This window comes from Macrobrachium nipponense, chromosome 1 (assembly GCF_015104395.2).
Source record: "Macrobrachium nipponense isolate FS-2020 chromosome 1, ASM1510439v2, whole genome shotgun sequence".
Classification (NCBI taxonomy): domain Eukaryota; kingdom Metazoa; phylum Arthropoda; class Malacostraca; order Decapoda; family Palaemonidae; genus Macrobrachium; species Macrobrachium nipponense.
In genome coordinates, this window is record NC_087200.1 from 113,984,609 (window position 1) to 114,004,608 (window position 20,000).

General features: G+C 34.5%; 2 protein-coding genes across 3 annotated transcripts in view; one reads left to right on the forward strand and one right to left on the reverse strand.

Annotated features, from left to right (window-relative positions):
• Nucleotides 1–20,000, reverse strand: part of LOC135219569 (5-hydroxytryptamine receptor 1-like) — a 313,078-nt gene that overhangs the window by 267,444 nt on the left and 25,634 nt on the right. The gene's annotated exons all lie outside the window — the stretch shown is intronic.
• Nucleotides 13,659–14,027, forward strand: LOC135218912 (uncharacterized). Its single transcript, XM_064255354.1, has one exon. It carries the CDS (start codon nt 13,659–13,661, stop codon nt 14,025–14,027), a length of 369 nt encoding a protein of 122 aa, XP_064111424.1.

Consider the following 20,000-nt stretch of genomic DNA (forward strand, 5'->3'; position numbering starts at 1 on the left):
AGATGTTTATCTCTCAAAAATGTTATTAACGTTGCCAGTTAATGCCTAAGGGATCGTTTTGATAATTACGAACTGTGCCTCAGGAAGTTTTATATATTTTGAACTAGCCTCCCTACATTAGCTAATGATCCAGATTTTCCATACACATACATACATACATACATACATACATACATACATACATACATACATACATACATATCTGACAAATTCATTGGAATATTTCTCCAGTTATATTTTCGTGTCTTGGCCTTCAAAATGAGCAACTTGTTACTTGACACTTCCAAAATGTTGATTGCACGTGTTAGAACCTCTTTAAAGCAATAATATTATCTTGAGGGTCCTTAAGCTATATTGTTATGCTTCATGGAAATTCAGTAGTTATACAATGACTAATCAGTGCTTACTAAGGTTTTAGAAGATCCAGTAAAACATATTTAACATCTTTTTCTAATTCTGTGTAACAAGCAGGAATGGTCTAATAAACATAGCAGTCTTTAATCATGGTCACGTCATACCATTCCAGAACCGTAATAAAAGACTAACACCGTTACACAGTCGGTGACAAGTTGGTTGTTAAGCAGCTGGCTCCGTAATCCACATAACTAAAATGCGCATTATGCACAACATGGCCTTAGTATGTCCAGTATGGAATCAAAATCCCTAGACGATGATGAATTTGATGAGACTGGTCATCATTGGAAATTCTATCAGAAGTTTCATGCAAGTCGTATCACTTACCCTTATAAGGCTTAGTATCTGTTGAAGCCGCTCTCGCTCTGCATTTATATGAAGTGGGACAGAGAATCCCGAACTAAAATAATCCTCTCTGTTCCCCCAAATGCAAACTTTGCTAAAGGAGGGGAATAAAAACTTATATTTTTCTTTCTTAAAGCATAATAAATCATTACGAAACAATAGAACACAATGCGATTGGTCAGGTGAGAAGAAGCTTTATTGCTAAGTGCTGATTCCTCTGTAGTAAGTGTATTTAGAGCACATTATGGTTAACGGAGAAGGAAACACAGAACATTTACCTCAGTGGTCAAAATGATCAAAAGCCAAGTCACTGAGTAAAATGAGATACTCTTCCTTGCTGAACGTACATTACAGCCACCAAAGAAAGTGGAAATTCAAATAAGAAATACTAGTTAGAAATTGTTGCAGAGTTTGTAGAACCATGCAGACCATGAATATATAAAGTTACTAGCTCAGCACTCGTGACGAGATTTGACTCTAATATTCGACAACTGCAAAATTATTACAGATGCCACAGGATTTTGATTTACATTTCATTGAATTTTGACACGATTTTTTTTATATAGTTCCCTCATTATTGGGCTCATTGTAGATGCTCTGTTATGAGTTTATGAGCCGTAGCAACCGATTCTTTCATGTGGTCAAAACCTATGCTGCACAGTTGCAGATGCTTGATGGAAGCAACATTTCTGCCCTGTAGTATTACTAAGTACTTATTCTTTAGGAAGAAAATGATTGCTATATTCAGCCTGGACCTGGAAACAACCATGGCTTTTATCAGTAATGTAGTATACATATAAAGAGGATCTCAAATTATCGCTGGTGATGGCAGAGCCCTATTGTACTGTGAGATGAACAACCTGAAAAAATATTTCCACCAACATGCATGGACGACCACATTTCTACAACGTTTTCCAATTGTCCCACCATTACAGTGAGGAAATACACGATGACTTCATGAATAAATACTCAGTAACGGAGAGCGTTACTGTTCAGAGGGGCGTGGTTGGTATGGTGTTTGCTTACCACCTCGGTGGTCGCGGGTTCGATTCTCGGCCATTCCATTGAGGAGTGAGAGATGCGTACTTCTGGTGATATAAGTTCACTCTCGACGTGGTTCGAAGTCACGTAAAGCCGTTGGTCCCGTTGCTGAATAACCACTTGGTCGATGCAACGTAAAAACACCATACAAACAAACAAACAGAAACGTCTGTGAGATAAGATAAAGCCTAAGGAGCTGTCAAGAGTCAGGAGTAAGTATGTGATCAGCATATTTGAACTTAGGTTGCGCATGAAAGCCATATGACTGGTCTAGAGATATGTTGAGAAATAAGTTAACAACTTTATTTTCGAAAGGCCTATCCACATTGCAGTACAAGGCAAATGACATAAGTTCAGGTCACCGGTACATAGATTAGATTAGATTAGATATTTTATTGACCACAACAATTATACATAGCTCATATTTACAGTAATTATTTACATTTGGTCCAACAAAAGGCAAAACACTGCACTTGGCAATACAAAACATTATATACACAAAAGTAAGAGTAACAGGTTTTTATCTTATACAACAATAAAACAAAAACTAAGAGTTATCATACATACATACATACATACATACATACATACATACTTACAATCATACATACATACATCTGTGTAGGTGTGGGTGTGTAATTATGTATATACTATTACAATATATCAGAAAAAATTATGGAAGCTGTCTGTGGCATAGTGAGACTGTAGATAGGGTATGAAGAACAGCAAGTGGACTATAGTGATACCTTCGAGTTTTCAGACAATGGTTGTAATGAGTGCTAGTATGAGAATATAGTCTGATTATTATATGCTGAAGATCTGCCAGAGATTGTCCATAGCATGTACAAGTGTGAACTAAATGGTGTAAAATCTAAAAGAAATAACATCTGACTGATATACGTATTCAGACGAGTTCTGCGTTCATGAGAAAGGAAACAAAGATATGCATTTTCCCAGTATACTGACTCCTTAAAGAAGCTGCAAAACACTTAGTGCACTGGCCAGCAGTTTCGTCAACTGTTTTCACTGATATACATATCGGAATGTGCGAAGCCAGTTATTGATACTGGATGTGTGTTTTGGTCCATCAGGTCATAGGCATAAATAAATGTAGACTGTAAGGCAACACATTTGTTGGCACTCGGAAGTCTGTCAGCCAAGACACGTGCAGAATTAATGTACAACTTCCTTTATATAATTAAAGGGAAGTAATGACTTAAGCAAAGAAATTATAGTTATGAGGCATGAGGTCTCTGGATGTTGTTACTGCCTTCGTTTCATTGTTAGAAATTCACAATTTTTATTTCATTTTAGTTTAATTATTTATTCATCTATCTATTTTTTGCTGCTTGCTTAAAACTCGCCGCGTCAACCGATACAAAATAGCGCTAAAAATCGGCACCACTTTGACTGATGGCATTGGTTAAGTCAGTTAACGTATGACAATGACAGTGAACAGTAACGTGGGACCAACAAGTTAGAAAAGAGTTATCACACTTATGTTTGCTGTTCATCACCGTTGCTTCCTGAACCTAGCTGAAAAGAAATGAGATGTTATACCGGGTACCTTGTTGCCTTAACCCGTCAATAAGGCTCATATATATACATATATATATACATACATATATATATATATATATATATGTGTGTGTGTGTGTGTGTGTGTGTGTATATATACTTACTCGTGTGCGTTTAAAAGAAAGGACAGCCAAATGTCAGAAGAAAAACAATTATTTGCTCAGAAATCCACATAGTCACACAATTTATATACTCTATATATATATATATATATATATATATATATTTATATATATATATATATAAATATATATATATATATATATATATATATATATATATATATATATACACCCATATATATATATGTATATATATATATGTATATATATATATATATATATATATATATATATCATATATATATATATATATATATATATATATATATATCGACCACGCAACCGAGAACGAGATGGGCTGTATGCAGTCTCCAAAACAAAAAATATCTGTGCGCGGCAGGTATATGAGGTGGGAGGCGGCATATACTTATATCTCTTGCGGTGGCGGTGGTCTGTGGGCTTCACTGCCAGCCCTGAATTGAGAGGTGGATGGTTCGCCCCTGCCGATCGCCAATTCTATTATCGCTTAATAAATTCCCCCTCGGTTAAACATATATGAAAATATATTAATTCCGAGGTAGAGCGAATTTGATATTAAAGGACATTTGCAGTTTGATATATGCGTATGAATCACGGTAATGTGATAGACTTATATATTGACTACGTGAGGGCAAAAGCACTACCACGCAACCGAGATCTCTTGTGGTGGCGGGGTGGTCTGGGGCTACACTGCCAGTCCTGGAATTGAGAGGTCGATGGTTTGCGCCTGTCGATCGCCAATTCTATTATCGCCTTAATAAATTCCCCCTCGGTTAAACATATATGAAAATATATTAATTCCGAGGTAGAGCGAATTAGATATTAAAGGACATTTGTAGTTCGATATATGTATATAAATGACGGTAATGTGATAGACTTATATAATGACTACGTGCGGGCAAAAAGCACTACCACGCAACCGAGAACGAGATGGGCTGTATGCAGTCTCCAAAACAAAAAATACCTGTGCTCAGCAGTATATGAGGTGGCAGGCGGCATATACTTATATCTCTTGCAGTGGCGGGGTGGTCTGGGGCTTCACTGCCAGTCTGGAATTGAGAGGTGGATGGTTCGCACTGTATATATATATATACTAAAGATATTATAATATATATATATATATATATATATATATATATATATATATATATACATATATATATATATATATATATATATATATATAATATATAGATATATATATATATAATATATATATATATATATATATATATATATATTATATATATATATATATAATATATATGATATATATAGTCTATGTATGTATGTGTGTGTGTTTGTTTGTTTGTAAACAAATATTTTTTCCCTGACAATTTGATATAGGTTTTAGTACCTAGCAAATCAAACGGTTCCACTTTGACTTATCGACACTTCACGTATTCCAGGGTGCCACTACTAAACGTGGCGGAAGCGCCTTGGGTTGGGGTGTTTAGTACTATAGTAGTTTCACATCAACCGTGCATTTGACGTCTAGGTCAATCACAGGGCTGGAAACTCTCAGTCCCTCTCGAGAGTTCACATTGGCAGGATGTATGTTCCACGAATCTACTATAGCTCCCCCGAGATCAAAGTATTATTTAGACCCAAATCGATAATGTGTTTTTGATAGATTATATTAATAAACGATATCTTCGTCTGGGCGTCTACTTTACATTTACCATTCTGTGTTTTTAGTACTAGCACCACGGAGTACGTAGGTGTCGCTTAGATAACAAGCCAAGTGGAGTCAATCAAACTTTCTCATCGTTTTAAGATTTTATCACGCTTACTAAGACACGTGCGCGATTGATGTATAAGTTCCTTTATATATTTAAGGGAAGACTTATGATGGTCATGCTACCCGTGATCGAGAAGCATCCCGTTAAATAAAAAAACGGGAATATACTCCGTTTGACATTTTGTAGCGCAAGGTCAATGAGTCAAGGGTAACAGTTATGTTGCCAAAGAAACGAAGCCTGCCATGTACTTCATTTGCATTTGAAAGAATAGTTGAAAAAATAGGGGTACGATCTATTCCATCGCATCGACCTGCTGCGGTCGAGGTTAATTCCATTTACACCACCTGTACAGTAAATGGTATATACTACCATTTAAGGGCCTGCCTCGATGATCGGGGAAGGCCTTTGTAATTGTAGTAACTCATCCTTAGCTGGACAAGTCATTGGGGCCTCAATGGTAATGCTTCTCTTTCAAGAAAATAAGTACTTCACACCGAGCTCAGTCACGAATACTTACTTGCATTCCAACGGAAGCAAACCACGTGTACATAAATTTTATGTTTGCGTTCAGTAATATCCGGAACACACACACACACACACACAAAGCACCCACACATACATATACATACACACATATAGGTATATATATATATATATATATATAAAATATATATATATATATATATATATATATATATATATATATATATATATGTATGTGTGTGTGTGCGTGTGTGTATATGTGTCTGTCCTGGTTTATGTATGTATTTATTTGCAACGTCATTGAGCTATTAAACAAACCTGAAGTTCTCGTTTTACAACAAGAAAGAAAATGAAATTGAAGTCTATTGTAAATATATCATGTGTATATTATCTGCCCTTATTCATGAAGAAATTAGTATCGTGCATCTTTTGCACGCCGTCTTAGTGTCATTCATTTGTACGTACTAACAGACACTCACACACACAGAGAGAGAGAGAGAGAGAGAGAGAGAGAGAGAGAGAGAGAGAGAGAGTCTCTTCCCTAAGGTAATACTAACATTTTTAGGGACAATTCATATATAGTTTTACAGGATGCATTTATTGTTTTTTTTTTCTCGGCATCTTTCCACCTGACACGTCAATCCAGTTAGCAGTTTCACCACTAGAGATACTGAGGTTTAATAGAGACATGTCCACATCACCGCATCCCACCAGTCACTTATTATTTAAAGTTATCTGTAAGTTATTCCCAAGCTTTACTGAAATCGGTAAGAGGTGGTTCTTTGTTGTGAGGTCAAAGCAAGATGTTGGCGTGTAAAAGCTTTTGTGCTTGTAAGAGAGAGATAGAGAGAGAGAGAGAGAGAGAGAGAGAGAGAGACGAGAGAGAGAGAGAGAGAGAGAGGAGAATGATTTCCCACTGTTTAGAATTCGACACTTTAACCTGAAATTTCCAATACGAATTTTACACCTTCCTCGTTGATTATATTAACATACATACATACATACATACATATACATACACACACACACACACACACACACACATATATATATATATATATATAGATATATATATATATATATATATATATATACATATATATATATATATATATAAACATTTGATTGTGTATGGCATTACAGTCTATAATATAAATGCACAGTACAGTACAGTACAGTACTAATAGCCTTTTGAAATTAGCTTTCAATATATCTGCACATTTTGAAAAAAAAATCTCGCACTTCTCAAACGCATAATTGTAATTATCATAATATTTTTGTTTCTTTTAAATGTTATTTATGAATTTTTTGTATGTACTTGTTTAAATTCGACATGTTAATTATTTTCATTTTGTAGTCCGTCACAAACAAATAGCTCAAATAGAGTTGATCTAGTATTAAATGGAATTAATGTCCTATACATGTATAGTATTGAATATGTAATACTGTTCGGATTGCCATGACATGCTACCGACATATCTTTCACTGAATTAACACCACGCCCAATACGAGGTCGTATTGTGCGCTGTTATTGGTAGCCCGGGAATAATTTTAATAGGCACACTACTCATAGATAGTTACTTCATGTTCCTATAGATTAATGAACAGTTTCATAAAAATAGGGGGATGATGTATAAATTGTCAAAAGAACTTTTGAAAAAAAATAGTTACCATTAAACCAGTTGAAATTCATCGTTCCTTTGTTATGAAAACTGTCGAGTTTCATGGAAAAAACATAGTTTTAACACAATTAAGAAATAGTCTATAGGTTGTCATAAAACGTGCTATCAGCACCAGTAAATAGTAAAATCTCAAAACTACAAAATTATAGAAGTCTTTTTCAAATATAGTATATATATATATATATATATATATATATATTATATATATATATATATATAATAATATATATATATATATATATATATATATATATTATATAGATATATATATATATATATATATATATATATATATATATATATATATATATATATATATATTCCCATTTACTGGTACTTATACCTGGTTCTATGGCAACCTGTAGACTATATCTTAATTGTGTTAAAACTACGGATTTTTTCATGGAAATCAACAGTTTTCACAATAAAAGTGCAATGAATTTAACTGGTTTAACTATATATATATATATATATATATAATATAAATATATATATATATATATATATATATATATATATATATATATATATATATATATATATACTATATTATATTTATATATACACACAAATATTTACCTTCTGAATGGTAACAAAACCATTCAAAAAAGAAGATAAGGGTCCCCTCAGCATTAGTTCATTCATTAATCGATATCGGTCAAAATGTAAATGGACTAGGACTGACCTTAAACCTTCCTTCCTTTCGTCGTTTTTGCTTTTGGGGTCTCATACTTCCCAGCTGGCCCCATTACTTGCTACGTACAGATTTTAGGTTTTGGTTTACTTGTTTTTACCGTTCATTTCTACATTTCATTGGGTAAATTTGAATTTTTTTTTTTTAATCATGTAAGTTCTCATATCTTTACAGTGTTTTGGCAACTTGTTGACATGTCTCGATGCCATGTATTCAAATGTGTTCGTGGCGGATGGTTCCATTATTTCATATGTCCTTAGTATTCGATGTTTTTGTTATTATTGTACTATACGACTACTACTACTGCTATTATTATTATTATTATTATTATTATTATTATTATTATTATTATTATTATTATTATTTATTATTATTATTATATTATAATTATTATTATTATTATTTTATTATTTATTTATTTATTTATTTATTTATTTATTTATTATTTGATTATTTATTTATTCATTTATTTATTTATCTCTTAATGTATTTATTGATTTTTTAATGTAACCTAAAAGAGGGCTTGTGTCGCCACCCTTTTCAGTAAATTAATATTCTTTGTTTTTCCATCTCCACTAATGAACTTTGTTAATACCTTCATTTTCCAGTTTTTAATCCACTTCTGTCGTAAGGGATAACCTAATAAGATTTGGGGAATTTAATGAACAAGTTTACTGAATACGAAAATCTCCAATTATTTTCAATGAATCGCTAAGACAAAGCAATCACTCTTTTTTCAATCTTGGTTATTTTTGTTCGTGAATGTTTAGACTTTAAAAGTTCAAGTCTAAATGAAAGTGAGGTTTTTCGAATATTAATTTCTATTAACTAAGTAAAAAAATTTGTTATTGTGTATTATAATGAATTTATAATATTTCAGTATATTATATATTTACATTCTGAAAAAGATCTAAAAGTCATTTCATGTATAGAATGATTCGTAACTACCTCAGTAATTGCGTCAGTGATTAAATTTTTATTAATTTGCTCTCAATATTTCAAATCTATTTATTCAAAAGTGAAACTATAGTATCTTGGTTCCACCTTTTTTATATCTATGGCGCCAATGACCTCGTCGTTGCGACGCCAGTAAGAACTAACAAATCAATCAATCAGTCTATGTAATTATACCTTTTCAGTTCACTGAATTAATTTATATATTTATTTTATGAATCTGTTTGTAATTATAAAAATAAGGAAACTAATCGGGACATACCAGGCTTCCATTTGACCGTTTTTTTCATAAGTAATAATTATGACTGGAATATTTAAAAATGAAATCGTTCTTTAAAATCTAACATACCAAGAATTCATGATACGAATTAATTTTTTTCTTAGTCTTAAGATGTTAAATAACTAACTTGGAAATCGTCGTATTTTTGCCAACGAAACATTAGGTAGATTTTAGATTAGAATTTAAGTGAGATTCTTTCTGACCTATAAGTATGGCATATTTTAAAAGACATTTCAATTCACGGAAATAATGACGCTTATGCTTGGAAAACTGTCCGTTAGAAGAAAAAGAAGAAGAAGAAGAGGGAGAAAAAAAAGCAAGTTTGTGAAGAGCACCATTTGCAACTGAATGATGGTGACGTCATTCATTCATAAATGCCGCACAACCAATCCCTAAACGTCCCGTGTCAAATCGTGATTGCCTGATTTGATGTAACGATATGATTGATTGCCTAATGTGAAAATGCCGCCGCCAATAAATATCTGTGATGCACGAGAACCGAGCTAGGTGCATGGGAAAGGAGAAGGGCAGAGGGAAGGAAGCAAGGGGGTGAGGAGTGAGTAGGAAAAGGGAAGAGGGAAGGAAAGAGCAAAACATAGTGATAGGGTAGGTAGGAATCGGCGTTTGGTCGAGGGTAGGGTGGTGAAAGGGAGAGGGAGGAAAGTTGGAGAACAAGGAAAGGAAAGGGAGAGGCGGAGTAAAGGGGAGAATAGGTGAAAGGCAAAGGAAAATAAAGAAAACGGGAGGAAAAGGTGAAAGGCAAAGGGAAGTAAAGAGAAGGGAAGGGAAAGGTGAAGGCAAAGGAAAGAAAAGAGAAGGAATAGGTGAAAGGCAAAGGAAAATAAAGAAAACGGGAGGAAAATGTGACAGGTAAAGGGAAGTAAAGAGAAGGGAAGGGAAAAGTGAAGGCAAAGGAAAGTAAAGAGAAGGGTATGAATAGGTGAAAGGTAAAGGAAAATAAAGAAAAGAGGAGGAAAAGGTGAAAGCAAAGGAAAGTAAAGAGAAGGGAAAAAAAGGTGAAGGCAAAGGAAAGAAAAGAGAAGGGGAGGAATAGGTGAAAGGCAACGGAAAATAAAGAAAAGGAGAGGAAAAGGTGAAAGGCAGAGGAAAGTAAAGGGATAGGAAGAAAACAGAATGGTATTTTGGGAGGGTAATGTAGGAACGAGGTGGGGTAAGAGAAATTGCCAAAATTGGATGATTATTGTAAAATAGATAGATAGAAATAAAAAGCTTTCTATATTATTTTACTTATAGAAAACTCTCCATATAATTTTACTTATAAGATGGACATATCCTCGACGGGAAATTTTGTTCCGATAATTTTAGGCTGTCTGATATTTATGGATAATAAGTACTACTATTATTTTACTAATTGCTAAATGACAGCACATATTATTTCGTTTCTGTCACATTTAAGTACTGCATATCATCCCTCTAACTTCTTCTTAACCACCGCCACTCAGATAAGAAATAAATTAAAGTTAAATTATCTTAATAGATTTCCTCATAAATCATAGGCTTGTAATTACTTCAATCAGATGTAAACCGAAGCTAGTGGTCTATATTACCTCTAATAGGACTTCTATATATAAAATTGTCACCTAGACAATTTACTTTCAATATTTCTCGTCGGAAGACTTCTTCCAGCTGAAGGAGAGAGTTATCAATGAAATAATCGAATAGAACGTTGTATAATTTCATTCGGAATATTTCTAACAATAATAGTAGCTCATTCGGAAAGTGCAAATGAATCTGGTCATGTGCTCTATAAATGTGCATATCCTATACATCTATAATTTGGAATATTTTTAGTTTGCCTACAAATGGAGTATCTTTATAGTATATATCGAATATTACCGTTTCATTGTGCATGTTTCTTTGTCATTTTTCTTCTTCTCCTTTATTATTATCATTATTATTTTTTATTATTATTATTATTATTTTATTATTATTATTATTATTATTATTATTATGATGATGATGATGATGATGATGATGAAACCATATATTCCCAATACAAATAGTTAACCAACAACGAAATCCACTTGCCATGATAGTGGGAAGGCAATACTTGTATTTTTCAGAGTGATTACGCAAGAATTCCTCACGTCGAATGGTTAGGGAAGTGACCAGAACAAATAGATTAGTCTATAAAAAATAAAATGCCTAGTCACCTCCCAGTCATAATTCTGACAGCGAAGATAGGGAAATGGTTAAAATGCATTTACTGTCCGAGAGTTCTTTGACTTCAAGTTTGCTCAATGGCTAATTAAAAGTAAAGAGAACAATAATTATGGGTAAGAAAGTAGGTAAGTGAGGGTTATCAAGGGCGTGAGAGGAGCTAGCGCGAAATATCCATGTCTTTAGTAAAATTCTAAAAGTTCACACGTTCACACATACATGAAAGCTATTTTAACTTGATGAAATCCTGCCCTGCTAACCAATGACTGCCAAGATGACTGGTGAGCCGTCCAGCTTAAGTTGAAACACGGACCTGCCATTTACTTGCGAAAGCTCTCTCTCTCTCTCTCTCTCTCTCTCTCTCTCTCTCTCTCTCTCTCTATATATATATATATATATATATATATATCTATATATATATATCTAATATATGTATGTATGTATGTATGTATGTATGTATGTATTTATGTATATATATATATATATATATATATATATATATATATATATATATATATACACATACACACACACACCGTATTAGTCAGACCTCAGGCTGTTCGTGTGGGTTGTGTAGAAACACGGACCTATCATTTACTTGCGGAAGATCTCTGTCGGTGTGTGTGTCTCTCTCTCTGTATATATATATATATGTATATATATATATATATATATATATATATATATATATATATGATATATATATATATATATACATATACACTCACATATATGCACACCGTATTAGTCAGACCTCAGTCTGTTCGTGCGTTTGTGTGTGTGCGTGAGTGTATATTTGACACAGTGCCGCAATCTTAGGTAGTTTTGGTAATTATTAAATGACAGGCTTTCCCTTAATGCAGTACGGTTTTTCTTACACACGCACAGAGAGAGAGAGAGAGAGAGAGAGAGAGAGAGAGAGAGAGAGAGAGAGAGATTAAAGGAAAGTTGATAGGGGTGAACAGGTGAAGTAGGAGGTCTAGGAAGGAGATTTATTATAGAGGAATAGTCCATTTGCCCTGGTGAATTTCCTTTCACTCCCTCCACAAAAGATGGAATATCACATGAAGAAGGGAACCATAAAGTAATAAATGATTTAAAGCTCAAAATAATTACAAGTTACATTCGATATCATTCTCAGAAGCAACGATTTTCTTATATTTGTATTATAGTATATAAATATATTATAATATTATATATATAAATATATATATATATATATATATATATATATATATATAGTATTTTATATATAATATCAAAATATAATATTATAAATATATATAATTATATTATATATATATTATATAATATATATACACGTATATGCACATACATACATATGAATTCTTTTATCACATCACCGTGATATATTTTAATCACAAACGTTAGGCTACAAGTTTCATTTGAAATCCAATTAGTTCAGTCTTGGAAATAATCCCTAGGGGGAATCATAGTTAATAAATGTCACCTGGTGGATTCGAACTACGGACAGCAAGTATCGTTGACTTCAGTGACGAATTCTCGTTCCACGTGGCTATCAAGACTTGGCCATACATATCCCCGTCGAGTGCAGTTATTTGTACTTGATGTTCGCATCAACACACACTCACACACACACACACACACACACACACACACACATATATATATATATATATATTATATATATAGATATATATATAAAATGTGTGTAGAGATAACGTATATATGGTATGTATATATAGTATATATAAAATCTTTATAGATAATTATTTATATAATATATATATTATATATATATATATATATATATACATATATATATATATATATGTAACATAATAGTTAGTGAAAAAGTGGAAGATAAGAGCAGGTGCGTGGAACGTAGGTACTCGAACAGGTAAACTGAGGGAGATAGTAGATGTGATGGAGAGGAGAAGGATAGATTTCTTGTGTGTGCAGGAGACGAGGTGGAAAGGGATTGGAACTAGAGAGATAGGAAATTGGTATAGGCTGTATTACAGTGGGTCACAAGAGGGAAGAAATGAAGTTGGAATTATAGTAAGTAACAACTGGAAGGAAAAAGTGGTAGAAGTAAAGAGAGTAAATGATAGGATGTTAAAGATTCCAATAATAATAGGGGAGAAAGTAGTAAATATAATATCAACATATGCTCCTCTGATGGGTTGCCAAGAGCAAGAGAAAGAATTATTTAGACAAGAGTTTGAGTCTGACATTAGAACAGTGAAAGAGGAGGAGAAACTGATAATAGGAGCTGTTATGAATGGCAGGGTGGGAAAGAGAAGAGATGGGTATGAGGAGGTACAAAGAGGCCATGGGTTTGGAATCAGAAATGAAGATGGGGATTATTTATTGGAGATGGCTCAGAGTTTTGAATTGGCCTGTATGAACACATGGCTTCAGATGTTCGATATGTACTTGATAACATTTGAAAATGGAGGAGTGCAGAGCCAAATTGATTACATCCCGGGTAGAGGAGGCGACAAAAGCAATGTGACAAACTGCAAAGTTGGTGGTGATGGATTTTAAAATGAGAGGTAGGAAACCCAAAAAGAAAAAGAGAAGATCTAGAATTAAGATTTGGGACCTCAAAGGAGGAAGGGGGAAGTAATTTAGGAGGACTGTGAGAGAGAGACATCTGGAAAGGGGGAAAGTAGAATTTGGGCACGGTAATAGAGTGGAAAATATCTGGGCAGACATGAGAGAAATGTGTGTGGGGGATGCAGAGGAACTGGTGGGAAGAGCCAGTGGATATGGAGTGTCAAGAGGAGAAAAGTTTAAGGATTGGAAAGTAAGGCATGCACAGGGTGCAGAAGAAAGATATAGCGAAGAGGAAAGAGAGGCAAGGGGGAGGGTTGGTATGGCTATGGGAAGGGCGGCAGAGCAGTTGAATGAAAGACTAGAAACAAGAGAAGGAGAAAAGGATATCTATAAGATTTCAAACTTGAGGAAATGGCAGACAGGATGTGGGTAGAGTGGGTGTCATCAAGGATAGTGATGGAAATATATTTTATAGGGAGGAAGACATTAAGAAGATTTGGCAAGAGTATTTTGAACAACTGTTAAATACTGAAAATGAGGGGGAGGAGATTGGGGAAGCACATAGGGTGGAGGGACCAGTGAGAGAGATACAGGATACAGAAGTGAAGAGAACATTCAGGAAAATGAAGAATTGTAAATCACCAGATTCATCAGAGTTCCAAATTGTAATGCTGAAATTACTAGGTACAGAGGGGGAGAAATGGATTCTAGATTTATTAAAAGCTATATGTGAAGAGGAATAAATGCCAAGGGATTGGGAGCAGAGTCTAATGGTATATATATACAAGCAGAAGGGAGATGTCATGGATTGTGTTAACTACAGGGGAATTAAACTAACAGATCATGGATTGAAAGTTTTAGAGAGAGTACTGGATGAGAGATTAAGACAGATTGTAAAGACCGGGAAACAACAGTATGTATTCATGAGAGGAAGAGGGACGGTGGATGTCATCTTCATTGTAATACAGCTACAGGAAAAGAGGCTAGAGCAAAACCAGCTCTATTGTCCATTCATAGCCCTTGAGAAAGCATAAGATAGAATCCCAAGAGAAGTGATGTTTTGGTGTTTAAGGAAAAGAAGGAAAGTCCCAGAAAAGTTGGTTAGGCTGGATGAGATGATATATAAAAGAATGCACACAAAAGTAATAATAGCATTTGGGTAACAGAAAAATTTTGAAGTTAGCGTTGAATTACACCAGGGGTCAGCATTAGGCCCATTTTTGTTTGTGCTGGTCATGGATGTGTTGAGTGAAGCAATCAGAAATGAAGAGCTGTGGGAATTGTTGTACACTGATGATCTAGTAATTACTGCTGAAAATGAGTAGGACCTACAGAGAAGGTTTGGAGAGTGGCAGGAATCTTTAGAGAAGATGGCTTAAAGGTGAATTAAATAAAACAGGGGTGTTGCTGAGCAGTAGGGAAGATAGAGACAGAATAGTAATACAAGAAAGAAGAGGCACGATTATAATACAGGCAGAAAAGTTTAAATACTTAGGATCTATTTTAAGCCAAGAGGGATAAAGGCTGCATGGGCGAAATGGAGGGAGGTAACTGGAGTGGTATGTGATAAGAAAATGCATATCAAGCTAAAAGTCAAGATATATAACACAGTGATAAGACCAGTGTTAATGTATGGAGCAGAAACATAGGCTCTAAGAAGAAAAGAGGAAGTAAAGCTTGAGAGAACAGAGAATTCTGAGTGGATTATGGGAATATCGTTGCTTGAGAGACTGAAAAATGATGAAATAAGAAGGGCAGGCTTAGTAAAGATTATAGAGGTGATAAGAGTAGTCACGATTGAGATGGCATGGGCATGTGTTGAGGATGGATGACAAGGAGAAAGTGAAGAGGGCTTGTGAGGAACCTGTTGAGGAAGAAGATCAAGAGGGAGACAGAGAATTAGATGGAGAGATAAAGTGAAGGAAGATATGGAGAGAAAAGGTTTAGTGGGGGATGATGCATTTGATAGAAGATAATGGAGAAGGCGCATCAGGCAACCGACCCCTTCATGTAGGAATATGGCTGGAAAGAAGTTATAATTATAACAGTATAATTCGTTTATGTTATGTATGTAAATTAGCTTACTATTAACATAGAATGTCGTAAGCTTTTGAAGGGCTGTTCTAGTATTTTGTTTGAGAGTTTTTTTAGTGATAAACCTAAAAATATACATGTAGGTCTTAGAACGGTCCAGTTGTGCAATTTGGTATTGTGGAAAACCCAGTGCTATACTTTTGCAAACTCCTTTGAATATATAATACTCAAAATTTTCAGTATGCATACTCTGCTGTCATGTATTACGGAAATATCGTTACGTATATAGTACATTTAACTTAAAAAGACTCACAGCTGAATCATTTTTGTTTATTCGTTGTCTGGTATTTTATATTTTTTAACTCTTCTGTTCAATGGTAATATTCCATCTATCGTCAATATTAGCCTTTATTTTTGTGTTTTGGTGTTAAGTAAACGAATTGATTAGTGTATGTGAATGCCGGGTTTCCACTGAAGTGGCGGAGCGAGAAATAACTCAAGAAGATGTTGCTGTTTGCTCTTTCTTTTTGTTTTAATTATTATGAACTATAATATGCAACAATCCTATAGTATAAGACTTGAAAATTCTATTTATATGTCAGGCTAGTTCTGCCAAGATGGAATGTTCATGTCTGAATACAGGAAAAACAACAAATACCGAGTCTTTTCGTGGTCATTAACTATTTGCATATAAAAACAGTAACATAAAAAACAGCCTATTTATACAGTAATTAATAACTGGTATGCTTATGGCGAAGTTGTCCGTGCAAAATATATATATTTTTAACGCTCAATAAAGACATGTTAAATTTAATATTTTCGTGACTTCTGTATGAAAATCCTGTATGGTTTATGATAATATCACCAAAATAAATTTATTTGCTACTTACCATGGCTGAATAACTGGTTTAATAATTAGGGTTTGTATTAATGGTTTAAGTTAGAGTATCTTTTCAATAGATAGCCTTCGAAAAACCGAAGAAGAGGAGAAGAAGAGAAGAGACAAGAGAGAAGAGAGTTCGATATCTAGAACACATTCGACTCACCCAGAGAAATACTGTTTATAGCATATTTCATTTGATCAGAGGGGAAGGAGCAGAGAGAAGAGAGGGGAGGGGGAGAAAGGAGAAGAAGAGAGAGAGAGCCAAATCTAGACACATTCGACTCCAGAAAAATACTTATACTTTTCTCATTTGGGTGTTTGATGAGAGAAGAGAGAAGAGGAGAGAAAGATGAGAGAGAAGAAGAAAGAGAGAGAGAAATGGGGAGACGGAGGAGAGGAGAGAGAGTCATATCTAGACACATTCGACTCCAGAGAAATACTTATACATATTTCATTTGATAGGAGAGAGAGAGAGAGAGAGAGAGAGAGAGAGAGAGAGAGAGAGAGAGAGAGAGAGCCATATCTAGATACATTCGACTCCAGAAAAATACTTACACATTTTTCATTTTGGTGTTTGATGAGAGAGAGAGCCATATCTAGACACATTCGACTACAGCAAAATACTTACACATTTTTCATTTTGGTGTTTGATGAGAGAGAGAGAGAGAGAGAGAGAGAGAGAGAGAGAGATAGACCCAGAAGAGAGAAGAGATGACATATACTAGATGTTCGACTCAGAGAAGTTCTGTATTTCATCTGGTGTTTGATAAGAGAGAGAGAGAGAGAGAGAGAGAGAGAGAGAGAGAGAGAGAGAGAGAGAGAGAGAGAGAGAGTCCATATCTAGACATCATTACGTACATCTTTGATGACTGATTTGAGAGAGAGAGAGAGAGAGAGATTTTGTGTTTGATGAGAGAGAGAGATAGAGAGCATGTGAAGTTACACAACTAGCACACAGCAAGTATCCTAAGTTTAAACATCAAAGGCTCTGAATATTCTAATGATACGAAAACGATAAACATGTCGTATTTTCAACTAGTTGCTTTTTATGGTATAAATTCCCGTAAAACATGAAGCTTACAATTCCGTATTTTTGTGTTGATTTCTTTCATTACGGTCGGACACTTTAAAAAATTGAGGTATTAAATTTCTGTACGAATTGAGGATACGTATCAAAATACATTCACGCTTCTTTTCCTTTATATGGTGAACCATATCGTCGATGTCTTAATGAATACACCGTTCAGTAAACATGAAGAGTGAAAGACCTCACAATTTTTCAAGTCATTTACACCAACGTTTCTCTATATTTTACGTGTATAGTTGACGATATTTTCATAAACCTTCTTAAAGTTTATTCGGTTATTGTTTCTTTTAAATTTTTTATCTGGTTGCTTTAATATTCTTGAAGTAAATTTTTTTATGATAGTTCACCTTTTGCTAACTTTTCAATAGTACGTACTTACTGACAAGTAAGAACATATACACTTATTTTACTATATAATATATATATATATATATATATATATATATATATATATATATATATATATATATATATATGTGTGTGTGTTGTGTGTGTGTGTGTGTGTGTGTGCGTGTGTGTGTGCGTGTGTGTGTCTGCGTTTATTTATGCATGCTATAGCCTTACATAAATAGTCCTGGAGAATCAATGGACATAATGTCAAAGAATTGAATGGGTGCATATAATGAAAACATGAATCTCGTTGTGTTCTTAGGTTTCAGCATATGCTAATGAGCTTTATTTATTGCATTTGAAGATTTTTAAATTGTGGATTGTGTGGTGCAGAGGTCTGACTGCAAATTTTGTACTAATTTTACAGAAAATGACTGATATTAGTGTCTAATCTATAGTTTTTGAGGTCGTTGAGATGGATAGTGACACTCCCATGCCCTGTAAGTCCAAATTCAGCCCCAACTGGGGGCGTAGTAATAAGGGTTGGGAATGGGTGAAATGTAAAAATAACCAAAACGACAGACATTAGTGTCTAATCCATAGTTTTTGAGGTCGCTGAGAAGAATAGTGATCTTCCCAATGCTCTTCAAGTCCAAGTTCATCTGTGATAGTGAGGGGGGGTGTGAGAAGTGGGTGGCATGTAAAAATAATAAAAAAGGACAACTATTAGTGTCTTATCCTTAGTTATCGAGGTCACTGAGATGAATAGTGACACTTCTGATGCCCTTCAAGTCCAAGTTCAGCTCTCAAAGGATGAGAGGTTGAGGTGGGTTGGAAGGATGGGTGACATGTAAGAATAACCAAATACAGCAGATATAGGTGTTTAATCCATACTTTTTGAGGTTGCTGAGAAAAATAGTGACCTTCCCGATGCCTTTATATCCAAGTTCACCTCTGATAGTGAGGGGGATAAGAATGGGGTGACTTGTAAAAATAATACAAAATGACAGATAGTGTCTAATCCATAGTTTTTGAGGTTGCTGAGAAAAATAGTGACCCTCCCAATGCCCTTTAAGTCCAAGTTCAGCCTCAATAGTAAAGGGGGTGGAAAGGAGGTGACATATAAAAATAACCGAAAAGGAAAAATATTAGTGCCTAATCCATAGCCTTCGAGGTCGCTGAGATGAAAAGTTACACTCCCAATGGCCTTCAAGTCCAAGTTCAGACCTGATAGGAAGGTGGGATTGAGAAGGAGTGGGAAAGGATGACATATAGAAATAACATACAACAAAAGATATTAGTGTTGTAGCCACAGTTTTCAAGGTTGTTGAGATGAATATTGACACTCCTGAAGCCCTTAGAGTCCAATTTCAGGCCTAACAGGAAGGGGGGGGGGGTTGCCAGCATTTATTTTAACAGGAATGAGAAGAGAGAGAGAGAGAGAGAGAGAGAGAGAGAGAGAGAGAGAGAGAGATTTTATCGGTTGTAGTCAGAGATTTCCCGGGCAGTGCTGGGTTGGTCAGCTATATATGTGTGTGTGTGTGGGGGGGGGGGAGGGGTTGGACGTCCGAGGTATTTTTAAAAAGTAGTTAGCGTATATCTGTCTAAAAAAACTATTTTTAACTGC

Coding starts and splice junctions, on each gene's coding strand:
- LOC135218912 (XM_064255354.1), top strand. CDS start 13,659: ATGGGTTGCCAAGAGCAAGAGAAAGAATTATTTAGACAAGAGTTTGAG.